The 20,620-nt window shown below is 36.4% G+C and overlaps 1 protein-coding gene across 27 annotated transcripts in view; it reads right to left on the bottom strand.

Annotated features, from left to right (window-relative positions):
• RIMS1 (regulating synaptic membrane exocytosis 1) overlaps positions 1–20,620 on the bottom strand; it is a 521,656-nt gene that overhangs the window by 407,822 nt on the left and 93,214 nt on the right. For 26 of the 27 annotated variants that reach the window (XM_074398079.1, XM_074398078.1, XM_074398076.1 and 23 more), the window contains exon 2: positions 19,641–19,721. The exons of the other annotated variant lie outside the window; for it this stretch is intronic. In XM_074398079.1, coding sequence (XP_074254180.1) covers positions 19,641–19,721 — 81 coding nt within the window. The remainder of the gene's footprint in view (positions 1–19,640; positions 19,722–20,620) is intronic. 27 annotated transcript variants of the gene reach the window in all.

The following is a 20,620-nucleotide window of genomic DNA, read 5'->3' on the forward strand; positions in this document are numbered from 1 at the left end:
CTAGAACAACACTCACTGTTGAAATGCAAATGCTTTCTCATCAACTCAAAATTGCTCCTATTATCAAGTTTGAGAAATATGACAACAGCAAAAGCCCTCTAAGGACACAATCAATGACACACCACAAGCAACTCTCTATTCCCAGCCCTTTCTTCTCTCCTCACAAAATGAAACCAGAAAGTCTGCTCAGCCAGTCAACTTTAACCGCTTGACTAATAAGTTCACCTTCCTCCCAGTCTACATATCTTTGTTTCCTATCCTAGAAGACCCTCCTGGAGTGATAATAATATTATGTATTTCTCATCAACTACTAGGTCCAACCAAGTGTAGTCTTATTATAGCACAAAAGGTCAAGACTTTAGATATCTGTGGTGCTTGGTATTAGTTGTGGACTGAGTGTTTGTACCTTCCTAAAATTCGTATGTTGTCTAATCCCCAGTAGGATGGTATTGGGAGGTGGGACTTTTGAGAGTTAAGTCATGAGGCAGAGCTCTCACAAATGGGATTAATGCCCTTATAGGAGGAGACCCAAGAGAGTTTGCCTCTTCTATCTCTGCTCTCTGCCTGTGAGGACACCGTAAGAAGATAGCCATCTGTAAACCAAGATGAGGATCCTCGACAGAACTTAATCAATTCTAGCACTCTGATCTCAGACTTTCAGCCTCCAGAACTATGAGAAATAAATGTCTGCTTTTAAAGCTGCCTAGTCAAAAGCATTTTTTAATAGCAGCCTGAACTAACATGACATTTTACAGAAGCCCCTAGGTTTATACAATATCAGTTCTAACATAACAATTGATGTAGCAAAAAAACGTGGAGGAGCTTGATATGAAAGCAAGATAATCCATCACCTCTACCATATACAAAAATCTAACCACTCTGCATTTTTCTCTTTGACTGTTTTTACTTCTGTATTTCCTGTAAATATTAGTATTCTCTATGGCGCCATCATTTATCCTCTTCCCCAAATTCTCTGCAAATGCTGCCATCTACTTCCTGAGCATCAGTGTCACCTTAAGTTAGGAACTCCAAAATTTTCAGACACAAATTCTGCCCTGAGTATCAGACCCTTAGTTATAATTCCCTATTGGACATTTTTACTGAGTTGAAAGCACTCTCACACAGCAGGACCCTTAGGCTATTGTCCATTCCAGTTGATTGATATTCATTCTGATTGGCAGTGCTGATGCTGCACTGGTGGATAAATACTTTTCATATCACAGTACATCCAACTTAAGATATCCCAAATGAAATCCCTCAATTATTTTTACTGCTTCTTATCAACTACACGTTTTGTTTCTCTCTCAGTTAAAGGTGCCATCAACTCTCCTGCCCAAATAAGAAATTTCAGAATTATTTCTATTTTCTCCTCATTTAACATCTACATCCAGTGATGACATCTAGTTGTTTCTACATTAGATTCTTATTCAAAAGCCATGGTCTTTTCCACACCACTAGGCATCATCAGTTTCTTGATCACCCATTGCTGTCACTCATTGGCCTATTGCCTTAGCCTTCTATCTGGTTGTCCTAATTCCACTATCTCCATTTTCCTGATTTCATCCAATAGAAACATTTAGAAATGATACAATGAGGAATAAGATGAAATCACAGTATAGATGTTATTAAAACAAACAAAGAAGCTTCCCATTATGAGCCATTCTTTGTGCTAGACAATATGGACACTGTGAGAAAAGACCTAGTATCTCCTTAATAAGAAGATGAAACATTAAATAAACAAAACAAAACCCAAAGTAATTATTGTTTCTCAACATCCAGTCAAGTTTGAATTTCTGATGTAGAACAAATAATTTTTCAGTATACTTACGCCCTAGTATTGAATAAGACACATTTTTATGAAAAATATATTAACTATATCTGAAATTTAAACTTAACTGGGGGCTTGGTATTTTTATTTGCTAAATCTAGCAATTCTAAGTGTAATAAATAATGACATATGTTAAAGTAAACATATTCAAACTATAGAACTACTATAAAGTACACAGACTAACCCTGCCTGGAAGGCATAAACAGCCTTTGGGAAAGGAATGACACCAGTTAAAGTGATTAAAAGGAGTTTACTGGTGTGTGTGTGTGTGTGTGTGTGTGTTTGTGTGTGTGTGTGTGTGTCCATACATATACATGTGTGTCTCAGACAGAGTGAGAGGCATTCCAGGCAGGGGAGAGAACATTTACAAAGGCAGGAAGGAGTGAATCAACAGAGTGTGTTTGCAGTGGTGTGCTCATAAATGTTTAACAATTGTTTAACAAAAAATAAAAACAGAAAAAGTAACAATTACTGCTTTATAGGGCTTGCCAATTTCCATGGTGTAAATACTCCCACCTAAGACACATTTCAAACCTTAAATATGATGTCACTTTAACATCACATTGGTAAAAGATGTGTAGTGTAGTATTTCCACCATGAAGATATAATATATAATAGATGTGCATAACTCAAGAGCACAGACAGTGACATGTATCAAAATAATTAGGAAGTGGTTAGTTGAGCATTTACCTTTATTTTATATAATTTATCTATTTTATTTTACTTTACTTTATCTTATTTTATTTTATTTTATTTTATTTTAGACAGGGTGTCAGCCTGTTACCCAGGCTACAGTGCAGTGGTACAATCATAGCCCACTGTAATCTTGAATTCCTGGGCTCAAGTGACCCATCCACCACAGCCTCTGAGTAGCTGGGACTATAGACACACACCACTATGCCTGGCTAATGTTTTATTTTTAATTTTTCCGGAGACAGAGGTCTCACTATGTTGCCCAGGCTAGTCTCAAATTTCTGGGCTCAAGCAATTCTCTTGCCATGGCCTCCCAGAGTTGGGATTACAAGCATGAGCCATCATGCCCTGCCATAATTCAATTTTTAATAATAGCTCTATTTAAACTAGATTGCAAACTTTTTGAATATCTACCAGTTGATTCTCCTAAGCTAGTATGGTCTGACTCATGTACATCACTGAGTGCTGGTGAACTATAATCTACATTAGTAGAGTATAAAGTGTTTGCGTAAAGGAGGAAGAGGGTGGGAGTGTGAATGAATAGGGAAGGGGAGGATATTGGACCTCTCTTTTATACAACTCTCATCAGCTTATAGATAGATAGATAGGCAATAATGATGATTGATAGATGATAGATAGATAGATAGATAGATAGATAGATAGATACACACATACATAGATACATAGACATGAAGGTTTACCACCTCAACTTATGTGACTCAACTTACAGTGTTCTGCTTCTTTCTATGCAATGAAATAAAAAAGAGCACCTGGGATCAGAGGTCTAAGTAATAACTCCATCACTTACTGGTAACCAGTTTGACCATCAGTTTTCTCAAAACACAAAGTATAATATAATAATGCCTTCTTCTCTGGGGAAAAAAATTAAGGTTTAATATTGTGAGGGCTTGTAAGTTACAAATTTTCAGATAAAAATCAGTATCACTGTGGTTTCTACATTTTTTTCAGAAGACTGTGCATTTGCTGCTTCTGTAAAAGGTAAAGACACAGCCTTATGTATTACAGGGTAGCGCCAGCAGTACAGTTTTTTTTGTTTTCTATTCCTTCAAAGATCAACCTCTTAACATTAGCTTTGAGTCCCTGCAGGCATATCCACAACTTTTACTTCTTATTTCCTTTTCTGCATCTCCTTCCATTTCATCTAAGAATTACTTTGCATTTCAGAATAGTGAGATGTTTTTTAAGCCTCTTTGCATTCTTCTCAGGTTGATATAAACACATTAGAGAAATCCAGTGTTCAATTAAAAAAACAGTTTCCTTGTCTTTAATACATTCTGGTTACAGCTGTTGAAATCATCAACTAGACTTATAATTGATCATAATCCAGTTTATAATCAATCAACACATAAAAATTAACATATTTTATAAATTATATGTTACTGAAAGCATGTGGACATGTATGATAAACACATAATAGAAATTAACAAAGATACAGAAATGCCATGAAATCCAGACAATGGATTTTAGGCTTGACCTGCAACAGCAAACCAAAATACATTTCTGAATCAGACAGTAATATGGTAAAAATGAGATTTAAGAAAGAGTATCTTTTAAAGTGTACACAAGATGGCTTACTATGTAAGTAACTTCATATTTATACTTAAAATTTATACACAATTTATTTCCCCAAAGTTTTGTGTAATGAGTAGACATAAAATATGTGCAAGAAAAACATAAATCAGTCCCTGTGCTCCATATGTGAGCATTGAGGACAGTCTGGAAGAAAATACAAAGTACATGGAAAGTAGTAATTTTTCTTGTTGTATATTCTGCAACATCACTCTTCTGGTAACCACATCCGATTACTTTATTTACTTTTAACTGATAATTTACTAGGCTGGGTGTACAACCTGAAATTTTCTCAAAAGAAAATAGTCACAGTCCCTATGCCAATGTCGAAAGAAAAGGAAAAAATCAAGTTCATGTCAATAATAATAAAACCTCTTTTGTTCTGATTATACAACACTGGGCCTTTCCCTGTATAATTTAATCTCTAAACTTAATATTTAAATGAGAAATAGAAAAAGAGACCAAGCATGAGAGTGAGAGCACCAGCACGCTCTAGGTAGTTTCATTCCGGTCTCCAATCCCACTTAAGAACTACTGACTCTTTTTTACAAGAATTAGGAAAATAATAGACAACTAAAATAGAACTCATAAACTTGCAGCAGATCTAAAAAACACATAAATAAGAGGTAGAACATGATGTGTGCTTTAGGTAAGACAGGTATAACCAAAGCTCAGGGAGGAAAAAATTTTGGTGAGGTGGGTGGTCAAGTAAGTTTTGGGGAAAATTGTTTTGGAGCAGAGACTTGAGCCACAGGTAGGATTATCATTGGTGGAAGAGGAGTGGGTGAGAAAATTAGATACTAAGACAAACAGTGGCAAAAGCTCAGGGTGGAAAAAGAAGGGAAAACCATCTTCAATGAGTAGGGAATAATGTGGTTTTGTAAAACATTAGACTAGACAAGCACTGTCAAAGAGAAGACAATCAGGGGCTGTGCTGTCAGGGCTTAATTTAAGCATGGGCTATTGAGCCTAAAGGCCTTCAGAGAGGGCAGCTGTTCTGACCAAAGCTGGGTGGGATGAGTTATACTGGCAAAGGAATAGAAAACTAAAAGGCCAAGGGGTATGCAACTCCATGCAAAAAGGAGAGCCTGAAATATGAGGATGGGAGTGAGAACTGACAGAAGGAACAGATGTGAGACGATTCAGAGATTCAGAATTAGACCTGACAGGACATAGTGACTGATTACACTTAGGGAGCACAAGGAAGTGGGGAACTGACGATGACTCAGGGGTTTCCCATCTGCGTGACTGTGAGAATGGAAGTATCATAAATAGATGAGAGAAGGTGAAGAAAAATGCATGAGTGTGATTGTGCTTGGTTTGTTGGGGTGTGATGTGGAAGAAAATCCTGAGCTCAGTTCCGTTTTAACTTGAAACAAGCAATATAATATTTGAGCATCCTTATGTGTAAAGTAGCATGCATTGCAGAGAGACAAAAACTTTAAGTTTTGTGTCAAGACCTACAGTCACACGCTGAAATAGAACTCAAAGTCACACTTTTTCCAAGCCTGAACATTTCTCATAAATGCATCCCAATATCATCATCTGAGGTATTATACTAAATAACAAGGTCTCATAGTAAAATAACACTACAAAGGACCAGCCCAGGTATTTTAACACTGTTAATGCTTCAAACGATAATCAAAGGTGGAGATGGTTCCCTGAAATTTCATGGAAATGCAGAGTTAGAAAAATAAAAGGGACAAAATGAAAGAAGCCTTTACTCTCCTCTCTGATCCTCTATATTCTCTACTCCATAATGTTTAACAGCTCAGATTGCCATTATCAATAAGAGTCATAACATAATCCATCTTGGAATCATTTGCCAATAGACATTCAGTATTTAAATCAAATCAAATCATAGTTCAAATAACAAAAAAGCAATTTCTATCAAGTTCCAATGGCACAGCTTAGTAGTATGCATTATAGTACACCAATGACTTCCCCTCAAATGGCATAGCTTAGTAGTATGTATTATAGTACACCAATGACTTCCCCTCAATACAGTCTCTTTCTTCAAGAGGTAAATACTGCAGGTGGGGAGATGAGAGAAAAGAAATGAAAAAGTGAATATTAAAAAAAATAAATTAATTAAGGCAAATAGAGAAAACATATCCCAAGACAGCACACAATTTACTGTCAAATGACTAGTGCTCTTTAAATTATTGCAGGTTTAAATATTAAACTCCTTTTCTGTAAGCAAAATAAGGAAGAGCCATCTTGGTTTATAAATAAGGAAACTTAGATGAAAAACATTATCAATGATAATTTTGTACATCCTCTGTCAAATTTCACCTTTTCTATGAACTTTTTCTAACATGGGATGAATACCACAAAGAATGTGACCTACTCACTGTTTATATATTATGCCTAACATACTAGAATAAATTATTTGAATTAAGAATCCTATGTTATTCTTGTCTTCTAGCCCCACTAGAGTCTAGCCCAAGATTGAGCAAGAAGAATGCCACCGATGAATAGTTAAAATGAATTACCAGCAGTTAGTGCGTAAATGAATGTAATTATTCGTATTTGCATATATGCAAATAATTTTCTTTTACGTGTCTCAGTTTCCTTATATGTAAAATGGATATAGTAACAATACTTTATAAAGTTTTATGAAGGTTACATGCACATAAAGTGCCTAAAACAGAATAGCATATAATTGCAGTTATTGTTACCAGAGTTGATAGAAAATCAGCAAAGGGCTAAAATTAGATATTCTTATGATTTAATCTTATACAGAACTTAGACTGGTGAGAAGTTTTGAAAATTTAGATGTGTGCTCTTTTTCTTTTGATGTGCCCATATGGAATGATTCTCTCCATTGTGCCACAGAATCTTCTTTTCTGTGATTTCTCTAAAGAATCAGAAAAGAAATGCATAATTCAAAGAATGTAATTCCCTAGAATTACTTGCCTTTTCTAACCTTATTCTTTATTAACTTTCCTTTGGTAATTCTCAGTCCCAGATTCTCCAAAAACTTTTGTCTTATCTCTTCCTTGTCCCTTTCATAACTACATTCACTTGTTGTTAAGGTATACCAGTTTCTTCTTTCAGACGTCTGTCTGATCCATTTTTTTCTGGAGTCATTGCCATTACTCTTACTATTATTAGCCATGCCTGGTCTATTTTAATCATCTGCTAATTGATCCGCTTTTCTCCAGGAATGCCATACGCTCATTCATCATGCATATCCCTAACAATCCATTATCTTGAAACTTTCCTTTCAACTGGACAGCTCCATGTTCAGACACTTTCTTGTCTCCCTTCAGAGCAAAATTCGTTTATCAAAGCTGGACTTCAAGGACATTCATAAACTGGCCTCAACTGCCTTTCACAGGTTTGTATTCCTCCAACTCATTGGCTAAATACGCTTCTCAAATCAGACAATATATTCAATGTACCCTTTGCCTGACTGCTTCATTCTGACTCCTAAACTTTTACCCACATTCATAATGCTTAAGATTTGTTATATGTATAATAGATAAATGAATTCATCTATTCACCATTATCATTTTTTCACTCAATACATATTAATTCACTGTATTCTTTGCCCAAGGTCCTAGGCATTATCTTTTTCTTTTATTTAATATCTTCCTTCCAATACTAGTGCAGTAGCCAGTGGGTACCGATCTCAGCTGCCACCAGTAGAGTCCAAACCACCATTATATTTTGACTCCTTTGGCTATAAGCCTCCTGTTTTTGTGCAACAACCAACTATTTTCTTGGCACAGGCAGACTGTTCTCATCCTGGACAAATGACTCTGTAGAAGAGCAGAGGAAATAGCAGTGATTCACAGAGTAACCAGTCTGAGCCCGAAGGCACAGCAACTTTCTAATAATAATATTACCAATATTTATTTCTCCTTGCAACATCTGCACATGAGTTTTGAAAGGGAAGTCCAATTCAGTAATATTCATGTTAATTTTGACTTATAAAATTATCACCCGTCTCATCTAACCTTCATTTTTACTGAGCATATTAGTGATGAGTATCAGTGATTCTAAATCAGGCGTCCCCAAACTTTTTACACAGGGGGCCAGTTCACTGTCCCTCAGACCGTTGGAGGGCCGCCACATACTGTGCTCCTCTCACTGACCACCAATGAAAGAGGTGCCCCTTCCTGAAGTGCAGCGGGGGCCGGATAAATGGCCTCAGGGGGCCGTAGTCTGGGGACAACTGTTCTAAATCAAGAGAGTACGCCAGGATCACTTAGGAAAAGTTTCCAAATACACATTTCCTGGCTTCCCTATTCATGCATGGTAGGAAGCATTTGATACATAAAAGGATAGTGTGTCATGGAACTTAACCTTCTAAAAAGCAATTCTATGCCTTTTTACATCATTCCTCTCAATAAGAAGCATACAGAGGTAAAGATACAGCCTATGTTTTGACAGGATTTACAAACACATGTATTCTCAAATTGTGTCAAGTATACTTATAAGATCTTGGTAAATATTTGTTCGATTAATGAAATAAATGAATAATGTAGAGATTTTTCACTGTTACTAGAGTAGAATATATGAATGATATTTACACAGTACTTTATGGAATACACAATGCTCTCAAGTGTATGTCTAAAATTTCATGGATTTTCAGGTCTAGAATCCAGTTATCTTCCCCTGTACTGCTTGGTGACACTGGGGCAAGCCACTGATATAGTTTATGTTTTGTCTACCACATGCAGGCCAAGCACACACATCATCAAGTCTTGGTTGTTGCCACATTATGTGGCTTAATGTAAAGCTGCCATTAAATAAACTCCATCAAAAGTCTGCGTGGGCTTGCATGACCTTAGTCGTGCATATGCACACACATGCACACACACCCACACACGCACATACAGTAGAAATACTAAAGTTCTACTCTTCCAGAACTAAATGCTTTTAATAGCCAAGAAATTGAAGAGGTAACCATCTTCTCTGAGCATTCAGAAAGAAAAAGACAATATTGTCATTAAAATAGCTATAGCAAAAAGAGAGGCTTTGTAAGACTTTGAGAATTGGCATAGAATGATTTGCATAAGCCAGCAAATCATAGAAAAAGAATGAAGACTATAAAAGCCACACAATTTTTTAAAATTCTGTCACTTCCTAATTATAACCATGAATTGGAAATGTCCGTGTTCCTAGAATTCTCTATTTTCAAGTTACTGGCTCTACTGACTTTATTCTAAAAGGCGAAAACAGTTTTTTCTAGTTGGACATTTTTTCTAACATCAATAGAAAACTGATACTGATTCCTAATGCAGGTGGTAATACAACTATAGCCTGTGACATTAAACATCTCTTATTGTATATGAAAACAACTTTTAACAAAGCAAGAAATTAAAACCCAATGCAATTTTGTTATAAACATGGATAAAAATAGTACAGAGAAGGCCTATCTCTGAAAAATAACTTCATTCATGGTAAAATATATGGCTAAAAGATCCTTTTCCGAATCAAAATATATTCTTTTTCTTCTTAACTGAATTTCTTCTTGACTCACTAAATGAGATATCTTTTTAAAAGGTGCAATTTTTTTAATTTTACTTTAAGTTCTCAGGTACACGTGCAGGTTGTGCAAGATTGTTACACAGGCGTATGCATGCCATGGTGGTTTGCTGCATCTATCCCCAATCATCTATATTAGGCATTTCTCCTAATGTTATCCCTCTCCAATTCCTCGACCCCCTACTATCCCTTCCCTAGCTCCTTAAAAGGCCCAGTGTGTCTTCTGGGGATCTAGGGGAGGGAGAGTAGGGGGTGGGGGGATTGGGGAGGGATAACACGGACACAGGGAGGCGAACATTCTGTATTTGGGGACACAGGATGTTCCCCTCCCTGTGTCCATGTGTTCTTTTTGTAACACCCACTGATGAATAAGAACATGCAGTGTTTGGTTTTCTGTTCTTGTGTCAGTTTGCTGAGAATGACAGTTTCAGCTTTATCTATGTCCCTGCAAAGGACATGAACTCATCAAAAGGTGCAATACTTTTATCTAGCATATATTTTTAAAAACTATTTCTTCAAGGGTATCGAAACACCTGCAAAATTATTAATCTTCTGTCCCAACAGAATATCAGAGTAAAAAAATTATAATAAACAAACTTTAAATAAGTTTAGATAAGTGGAAAAATCTAGCAATGTTTCAACTTTTACTCAATTTCACTTTTCATAATTTTTGCCTTCAATGTTTGATGTACTATATAAGTGTACCTAAAGTAATACAAATAAGATTTCTACAGTATTCAATAATAGATGCCACTTAAGATATAATTGCATGCATAGTAGGATGCTTAAGATTTCATGAGAAAATATGTACATATGCATTCTGCATTCAAAGAACAGTAACCCTCTTAAGCATATTAGAGATTACACATACGATTGGAGCTTCCTCCCTTTAGTGCACAGAAGTTCCTCTTCTCTCTTCTCCCTCATTGCTTTCAAAACTTCATGACTTTTGGCATGTAACCAAACTCCACCTGTTTCATATCAGCTGCCACCAGTAGAGTCCAGAACACCATTATATTTTCTCCCAACTGCCACAACCATCTCCTAAAAGTTATTTTATTTCCCTACAACCCATTTGCTACACACACTGGATCATGAGTCTCCCTTCTTTGCAGTGCTTTAAGGGTTTCTCAGTGTAAGTCTTAGATAAAATCCAAAGACCCGCAAAATCTCTAGAATGGAATCCTTGCTTGTCTCATCCATTGCCCTTTCTCCTCATTTGCTTTCTCTGGCCTTCTTTAGTTCCCAAAAATATGATACTCTGTTTTCCACATAAGGACCACTTCACATACCATCATCCTCTCTGCCTGGAATTCCCTTTCCCTGGCTCTTTGAAAGGCTGATTTCTCATTTTTTAGGTCTCTTTTTAAATGCCACCTCCTCTTAGAGCCTTCCTTGAACATATTTTCTAAATAGCTTCCCCAGTTTAGTTCTCTTTTACTGCATTCAGGTTGGGCCTTTGTTAAAAATGAAGGGTTTTATCATCTATTTTTGTTTGTTGTTTAGACTTTCTCCTCCCATATTCCAAGCTTTACAAGAACAAGGACATTGCTTTGTTCATCATGGCAATGTTACACACAAAGTACAGACCAAATATTTGTTGAAGAGAATAAATAGGCCAATTCACTACATAAAAGCAGACAACTGTTTCCCTTACTGTACACTCTTCCATCAGTTGAAGAAATTAACTTCTCTTCCTTTTAATGCTACCTTCTGATCCAAGATGTTTTAACAATGAAAGAAAGACCACATGGCTCAGCAGTAACAAAGGGGCAAGAGCCCCCAAAACAGAGAAAGGTGGGCAAGTTTCCAATGTTCATAGGGCCTTTTTCAATCATTGGGAAAAATTATATTCATGATGGGAGGGTGTCTGAGGTGGTCACAGTCTACAGGTGAATTATCCATACCTCTGTGTTGTCCCTGATGTTTCTGCCATTCACTACTATAGGAAGATATAGAGTTGTGAACATTAGACCACACAGCCTGAAGTCATATATAGCATGTAGAACTTAAAGGCATAGAGAAATAATGGCAAGAGCTTTTGTCCAACCATTCACAGTATCAGAGACCTATTCATACTTTTGATTATTAACTGATCCAAGGAATAACCGTAGTATTAGATAGGTGATTATAAATGAGGAATCACATTTTCAAGCATAAAAATATTTCCTAGTCTGCTATGGGAAAAGTATACATACACAAGCACATATAAAAACATAAACATCATATATAAAAATTAACTCAAAATGAATCAAAGATCTAAATGTAAGATCAAAAAGTATAAAACTCAAAAGAAAACATGGGAGTAAATCTTAATGACACTGGATATGAGAATGATTTCCTGGATACAAGACCAAAACCACAAATAACCAAGGAAAAAATAGATCAATTAGACTTCATCTAAATTAAAACCTTGTGCTTCAAAAGTACAATCTAGGAAAGGGAAAGACTATTCACTAAATGGGAGAAAATACTGCAAATAATTTATGTGACAAAGATCTATCCATTACATGTAAAGAACTCTTATAGCTCAACAACAACAACAAAAAAAACCCAAATAACCCATATTTTGATAGCTACATCTTTTTTGGAGAAAACCCAATTTTCTTCTCAAAACTGAAGAAAATATTTTGATAGATATTTCTCCAAAAAAGATATGGAAATAGCCAATAAGCTCATGCAAAGTTCATCAATGTCATTATTCATTAGAGAAGCACAAATCAAAACCACAGTAAGACACTGCTTTACACCCACTGGGATGTCCATAATATAAAAGACAATAACAAGTATTAACAAGAATTTAGGGAAATTGAAATTCTCTTATATTACTGACAGGAATGTAAAATAATGCAGCTACTTTGAAATACAGCTTGTCAGGTCCTTAAAAAGTTAAATGTACAGTTACCATGTGACCCAGCAATTTTATTCCTCAGTTAATACCCAAGAGAATTGAGAACATGCATACACTCAAAAATGTGTACCCAAATGCTAATAGCAATATTATTAATAGCCAAAAAGTAGAAACAATCCAAATGTCCATTAACTGATGGATGAATAAACATAACCTGATATATTGACACAATCACTGGACAATAAAAGGAATAAACTACAGACACATGCTCTATGAGTCTAGAAAACATGTTAAATGAAAAAACCCAGATATAAATAGACTCATACAACATTATTCCATTTATAGGAAATGTCCAGAGTAGGCATACTCATAAATACAGAAAGTCGTGGTTTCAGAGGCTGTATTTTGAGGAGAATGGGGTAATGACAGCTAAAAGGGATGAAATTTCTTTTTCACGGTGATGAAAGCATTCACGAATTACATAATGATGATAGCTACACAACTTTTTGAAAACCACTAAATTGTACACTTTAAAAAGGCGAATTGTATGTGCATTGTATCTCAATTTTTTAGAAACAGGTAATTGCCAGCAAAAACTAAAAACAAAATGAAAAAGCAGAATTTACTCTGATCCATGTACCATGATTCAATTTACTTCTGATAATGTCACTTTTCACAGAAACATAAACATAATCTGGCTAAGCATAGTTTTCCTTTAGCTATCATATTGTCTTTCTAGATTTTTACCTTCAAATCCTAATAGGGTGACCAACCATTCAGTCAGCCGAGGTCTAACAGAAGTTCTCAGGACATGAGATTTTTAGTGCTAAAAAATGGAAAGAAAAACCGGGACAAATTCGTTTTTGCATGATGTTGCATAATTTTCTTAAGTCCTCGAATCCTCATTTAAGTACTGGTTACTCTCTAGAGAGTATTAACTCTAGAAAGCATTTTTTTTGTTGTTGTTGTTGGTTTTTTTTTTTTTTTTGGCATATATGAAATGAAGCACAGATGAAGAACTATTCCATAAAAGGCACATTGTAAACATCCATGACCACCTCCTCTGAAGCCCCAGTGACACAGGGCTAGAGTTTATAGCCACTCTCAAGAGAGATCTCAGGACCAAATTAGAGAAAAATGTAATGCATACAGATTCCAGCAATGAATATATGGTTTATACTCTCTAGAGAGTGTTTTTTTTTTTTGGCATATATGAAATGTTATTTATATATTGACATAATTTTTAATAACATATGATATTTATCACCTACTCTATGCTAAATGATGTCATAGTACTTATGTCTCAATATCACTGGTTTCTGTATTTTTTTTTATTTTTCCATAAGCTACTGTGGTACAAGTGATATTTGGTTACATGAGTAAGTTCTTTAGTGGAGATTTGTGGGGACCTGGTGCAACCATCACCTGTTTATATTCCTTCCATCTCTACACCTTCTCCCAGTGCTATTTCACTCGTTTTATTGATTTATGTTATTTAATGGTAATTGCTTACAAATAAGTGTATCTTTTCTAAGTCTCTTCTGAGTTCGAAATAGAACAGTCAACTGTTTTCTGAGGTGTACCTATTAGAGATTTCCTTGGCTACTAATACTCGAATCTAATGCTGTGTGTAAACCTGCCTAGTGCCTAAGTTAGCTCTATTCTTGATTTTATCATATCCATTTAATCTCTTGAGCTAAAATGAGGTTATCTTGCCTCCGTTGCTTTCTTATCACATCTAATGAATCACTGTACTCTAATTACACCACATGTGAAATTTTCTCAAATCTTCTCTACCTCCTGCCTCTCCTACCTAGTCCTACTGACATATGTGCCTGAGACTAAAGAGTAGCCAAGTGTTTCTCAGACTTTAAAAATCCATGATAACTCTGAAAAACACACAAAAAACATTATTTTATGTCAAATTTCAAAATAAAATGTAGTATTAAAAGTAAAACCAAAGCCAAGGCATGAGTTGCTTATTTTCTCCAAATTAGATAACAGTCCTATTCTTCTGATGCAGCACTTCTTGCCTCGTTTCTCTTTAACACACTTACACCCATACACACCCACACGCACAAATTCCCACCCACCCAGGAAACGACATACACAATACACACACACTGCAGTGAATCCCTGTAATTTTATGTTACCTTGGCATCTATTTTAAATATAAATTGAACATTCTCATGCCACAAGCAGAGCTTAGCCACCTTTGGCACCAGCTGCCAGTTCTCTGCCTCCTCCCTGTTCCTTACAGTGATCAATCCAGATAGCAACCTCATACAACTGCCTCCTGGTGACAGCTTCCCATGGGACAGCTTGTCACAAGCTATGTGACTTGCTCACTGACCCTCACGTTCCCCCATGGACTGCCCAGATATGTCACAGGGAGCACCTCTCAGTACAGCATGACTCCACTGAGCTAGTGCCCCCTTGCTCTACACTCACCAATCAGAACTCCATAAAGGAAACCCGAATGGGTAACAGCCTGGACACCAGTAAAGGCTCTGGCCTATAGGTCCCTCACTCTCACTCTCTCTCTCTCTCTCTCTCACACACACACACTCTCTCTCTCTCTCTCTCTCTCTCAATCTCTCTCTCTCTCTCTCTCTCTCTCTCTCTCTCTCTCTCTCTCTCTCTCTCTCGCCCTTCCCACGAGCTAGTTGAATGTATATTTCTCAGACAGCTTCCATCTCAGACAGCTCCCAGCTTCCCGTTGGCCCTTGGAGGCATGCTGGCCCCTTCTCACTAGAATCTGTCAGTGACAGACTGCTTCTGTTATTTCATGTGTTTTATTGTGTTGCCTCCTTTGTGTGTCACTTGACTGACACACCTGAACCTATCTCTCCTCCTAGCCAGGGCTCTCCTAGCCAACTCTCCTGGCATCTTGATACGAATAAATTGGACACAGGTTAACTAGTTAAGAGCCACAGGGGTGTCTGCCATTATGAACAAGTTTCCTTTGAGAGGGGCATTTGGTCACAGGCTAGTCACTTCAACATTAGGCCAGCAGCACAGATGAAGAACTATTCCATGAAAGGCACATTGTAAACATGCATGACCACCTCCCCTTAAGCCCCAGTGACACAGGGCTAGAGTTTATAGCCACTCTCAAGAGAGACCTCAGGACCAAATTAGAGAAAAATGTAATGCATACAGATTCCAACAATGAGTATCTGGTTTAAATTATCTCAGCACAAACTGATGTTCTGGGTCTCAGGGTAATTGTTTTCGGCTTCTGGAAGACTGTACCTCAAACTTGCATACCTACTAAACTATTCAGTCTTTAAAATCCATATTGCTGTTGCAGGTTCTGTAAATCCTTCCCTGACCACATCAAGCCCAAACAGAATAAATTATTTTCTCTTTTAAACACACTTTTATTACTGCACTTATTATTCAGTATTATAATTTGATTATCTAACTATCCTCTCCTCTCCCAACTTGAGAAGAAACTCTTAAGGAAAAGATTCTAACTCATTTATACATCTCATTTTTCTCTCATACCCAAGAAATAGCAGGCATATGACTCAATTTGTTGAACTCCAGTTATATTTTGATATATTTATTACTTTAAGTGATGATGACTCAGGTGGCATGGTTGAAATACGACTGAGTGACATTTTAATAATAACTTAAAGGGAACACTTGGATAGTTTATATACATAGTTATCAAAAATATAAAGTATACTGAAATGTGTATCCATCAGTCTAGACTTACATAATAATATATACCAAGTGATATGAGTACTATCACCCTCTTTCTGTCTCTCTACCAACCACTCTCTTTTTCTCTACTCAGTTTTTAGAAAAAGTCATGTACATTTACCGTCTCCTTTTCCTGACTTCTCATTTCCCCCTCAAGACTACAGAAATACAGCATTTCCATTCAGTTTCATGTTGAAACTGCTATGGTAAATGCCACCAATGGCCTCTGTATGACCAAAACCAAAGCACACCTTTCATCCTGTATTTCTTGATTTTCTGCTGCATTTAACACTGTTGGTCATTCCCCTTGAATCCCTCTACTACTTTAGCTTCTGATTCTTATGATTCTTTCACTATTTCTTCTTGGCTGAGTTGGGGGACCTTCATACTTTACCCATTCCTCAGGTATTGCTTTTACCTAGAACTCACTCTTATTTTATGCTATGTATCATTTGGTGATGTCATCTATTTCCCTAGTTAACTGAGTGCTAAAGGTTAACAGAGGCAACCTGTTGTTAAATATATATGCTTGGATAACTTATAGGTATTACAAAAATCACTATATGAAAATCTGAATTCACTACTGTTCATCTGATATGTTTTGGTTGTGTTCCCCCCAAATCTAATCTGGAATTTCCATGTGTTGTGGGAGGGACCCAGTAGGAGGTAACTGAATCACAGGGGCAGGTCTTTCCCATATTGTTCTTGTGACAGTGAATAAGTTTCACGAGATCTGACAGTAATATAAGGGGGAGTTTCCCTGCACAACCTCTTTTCTTGTCTGCTGCCATGTAAGATGTGCCTTTCACCTTCTACCTCTTGTCTGCCACTGTCTTCCACTTTGACTGTGAGACCTCCTCAGCCACGGGGAACTGTAAATCCAATAAACCTTTTAATTTTGTAAGCTGTCCAGTCTCAGGTAAGTCTTTATCAGCAGCGTGAAAGCAGACTAATACACCATCTGTGCCTAGATTTGGTTTACAGCTTTAATTCAACTTCTTGGTAGTGGCTCTTAGTTACCCAGGCTATTAATATGGTAATCCCCCTAAACTCTTTCCTTACAACCCATATTCAACTGACAATCAAGCATTGCCCATTTTATTTCTCAGCTCTTGAAATGTCTCCCTCCCATAACCTCTATTACCCCTTCCTCTAAGTTAAGATCTTGTTATCTCTCTTTGGGCTATTGCAATAGTTTGTTAATTGATTTGTCTCTAGTTTTGCCCACTTGACATTCATAGTCCATTTTCCCTACTTCTGCCAAAGCAAGTAATACATGTTATCTATGTACATACATCTACAAATAAAGCAAAACTGGTTATGGAAATTCTCCTAATTAAAACCCACTAATGCAATCCTCATAACTAACTGCAATGCTTATTAAATTTTATATTTTAACACAGTTACCATATAGAGAAATCTAAGTTCTGACCCAAAATACTAACCTGGGAGGCACTTTTATATTTTTTATTATCTTTTATTTTCTTTTAATATTAAAAGAGATCTGGTCACTAGCCTCTACTGATTTTTAGACACACTGAAAATCACAAACTACAAATTTAAAAACACTGATCTACAGGTTAAAGCCTGTCCTCAGTCACCCCCTCCAATTTATTTTTGTCCTTTCTATGTTAACCTAAAAAGGGATTTATGTGGCTATGGAGAGTTTCATTCACAAACATTACTCTCTACAGAGAATCAGCTATCCTAGGGAATGAAAGCAAACTTTAAATTTTCAAGTCACTAACAGAGAAGCTCATTATTTTAAACAGAAAAGAACTGAGTGAGCAAAGAGATTGTCAAAAAACAGGATCCCCAAAGAATCTACAGTTGCTTCTTCTCAGCCACTACACTCAGAAGAGCCACAGAGCAGTTTCCATTAGGTACAATGAAAGTGACCACAGATTTCGACAACTGTTAAGTCTGTTGAAAGTAGAAACAAAATACGGGAAATATTATCCAATGTCTTGTTGTGGAGGATGGTAAATGCTAGTTATATCTAATAATGTCCAATTTAAAATGAACTTTGGAATAGGTAAGACCAATTAAAATGAAACCTCAGTATGTAGAATATAAACAGATTTTAATATCAATTTTAATTCCTCACAGAACTTGAATCCTAAAATAAGTAAAATGTTTTCTAATTCCTAGAATATAAGATGACAAGTGGGGATGTAAGGTTTCTATGAATTATCCAAAAAGTTCCATTATACAAAAATGGCTTTACATAAAGTCAGAATATCTATAGAAAATATCTATAGGATAAAAATGGCAATATCATTTAAAGCACTTCTTCCAAGTTTTTACTTTTTAAAATGTAATTATCTATCATTTTTACTATTGCCAATTCACAACTATTTTTATTCCTTGGAAAATACCAATTAAATGTAGAAGATGATATTCACGTATTCTTATTAAGGTAAGATCTCTAACCCCTATCAAACCTCCTGAAATTTACCAAATTTCATATCCTAAAATATAAATAATTCTAAATGATATGTTACTGTATGTAATATATAAAATATAAGCATTTCAATGACCAAATGAAGAGTAAAGCAGGGAGTAGAGAAGAAATCAAATCAGTCAACTCTTGAGTTTCAGATGTGAATGAGATGCCTTCAGTTGGTCATTTAACTAATCACTAGAATCTTGAGTTAAGAATGCAGTAATGCAAACAAAACTAGATGAACAATCCACTTTTGTTTTTGTTTTTGTTTTGAAATAGGGTCTTACTCTGTCACCCAGATTGGAGGGCAGTGGCATGATCTTGGCTCACTGCAACTTCCACCTCCTGGGTTCAGGTGATTCTCCTGCCTCAGCTTCTCAAGTAGCTGGGATTACAGATGCCCACCACCATTCTCATCTAATTTTTGTATTTTTAGTAGAGATGGGATTTTATCATGTTGGCCAGGCTGGTCTCAAACTCCATATCTCAGGTGATCCACACGCCTTGGCCTCCCAAAGTGCTGGGATTACCGGTGTGAGCCACCATGCCCGGCCGACAATCCACTTGTAAAAATTTTCTATTACCTTTAAAGAATATCATGTGAAGGTTGGATAATGGACTACCTATGCCTTTTCCTTATAAACAAAGGCCCCACTCGGCACACTGTCTCTACCTTGCCTCCCTACTTCCCTGAGGTATTATGTTTCAGCTCATACACATTCCAAATCTAAAACAATCAAACAAAACAAACAAAAAAACTGCTGTCACTTTACAGCCCTAAGAAAACTGTTCTTTTCCTCCAACTAGCTTAATCCTTTCAATATGGTATTAGAAATATCACTTAACAAAAATAATAAATCCAGAACTCAGCTAATTTTATCTAATTCAACAGTAGCCTTTTTATTATACATACACAAGAGTAGCCAGAGTATCTACTCTTACATGCAACATGAATAAATCTGCAACCAATGATCTGCGTAAGAGACGACATTTTCAGTCAATAAAACCAATGCCATACTTACGGTGTAGGTTGGTGGGGCTGGTTTTCAGCATTTCTTGGTGTTTTGCAGGCAGCAGGCTTCGCCATGTCCCTGACAACACACCTGGGGCGCATGATAGACAGCACAATGCACTATTAATTATAAAAAGGGTAGAACACATCTAGAAATTAAACACGGTACTGGAAAACAAACTAAGGGAAAGTCTTTGCAAGTCCGTTTAATATTAACCTTTGGGCCCCAGCAAAGCCCCTGGAGTTGGAAATCTTCGACTCAGGCTTCCAAAAGCTCAATTATACCCAAATAAAATCTGCGCTAGCCTCTGTATTTGACTTTCCTTTTAGCATCAATAACATGATTGTCAGCAGCTTTTCTCATAGCAGAAAAGCTACTGAAGGCTTTGGCGGGACCCATGAAGATGTCTGAAAGCTTAAAAATAGGAACAGCTGTTATGTTGATATGTTAAATTTTGAGCCCAATATTCTGTAGCTTTTGCTATTTTACTAAAAAATATGGACTTTTCTTTCACACCGTCAATTACCACACAGGTCTTTCTGTTTGTACAAAAATATCTGAGAGGCCTCAAGGCATCCCCCTTGTTCAAAATTTCCTCATACTAAGAGGGGAGGAAGAGAGCAAAGATAATATTCATATATAAAGTGTGTTTGTGTGTGTGTGTGTGTCTGTGTGTGTGTGTGTGTGTGTGTGTGTGTGTGTGTAAAATAAGAAAGATACCTCCAAAATGTCAAAAAATGTAATCAATGTCTTTGTGCCTTAAGCCATCCATCACAAAATAAATACAGATGGGAGACAATATAACAGCTTCAAAGGGCAGCAGGAAGAGATATTCCTACTTTCACGTAAACAGGGCTTACAGAGCATTGGTGACATTTATTGGCAGAAATCAGAAAACACCTTCATCTGAGGATGAATTTGGATTGCTCAGATATTTCTTTTCCTCTAAAGCTTTAAAATAAACATGGCTTTGAATAGAGAAGGTTTGG

This window comes from Saimiri boliviensis, chromosome 4, assembly GCF_048565385.1.
Source record: "Saimiri boliviensis isolate mSaiBol1 chromosome 4, mSaiBol1.pri, whole genome shotgun sequence".
Classification (NCBI taxonomy): domain Eukaryota; kingdom Metazoa; phylum Chordata; class Mammalia; order Primates; family Cebidae; genus Saimiri; species Saimiri boliviensis.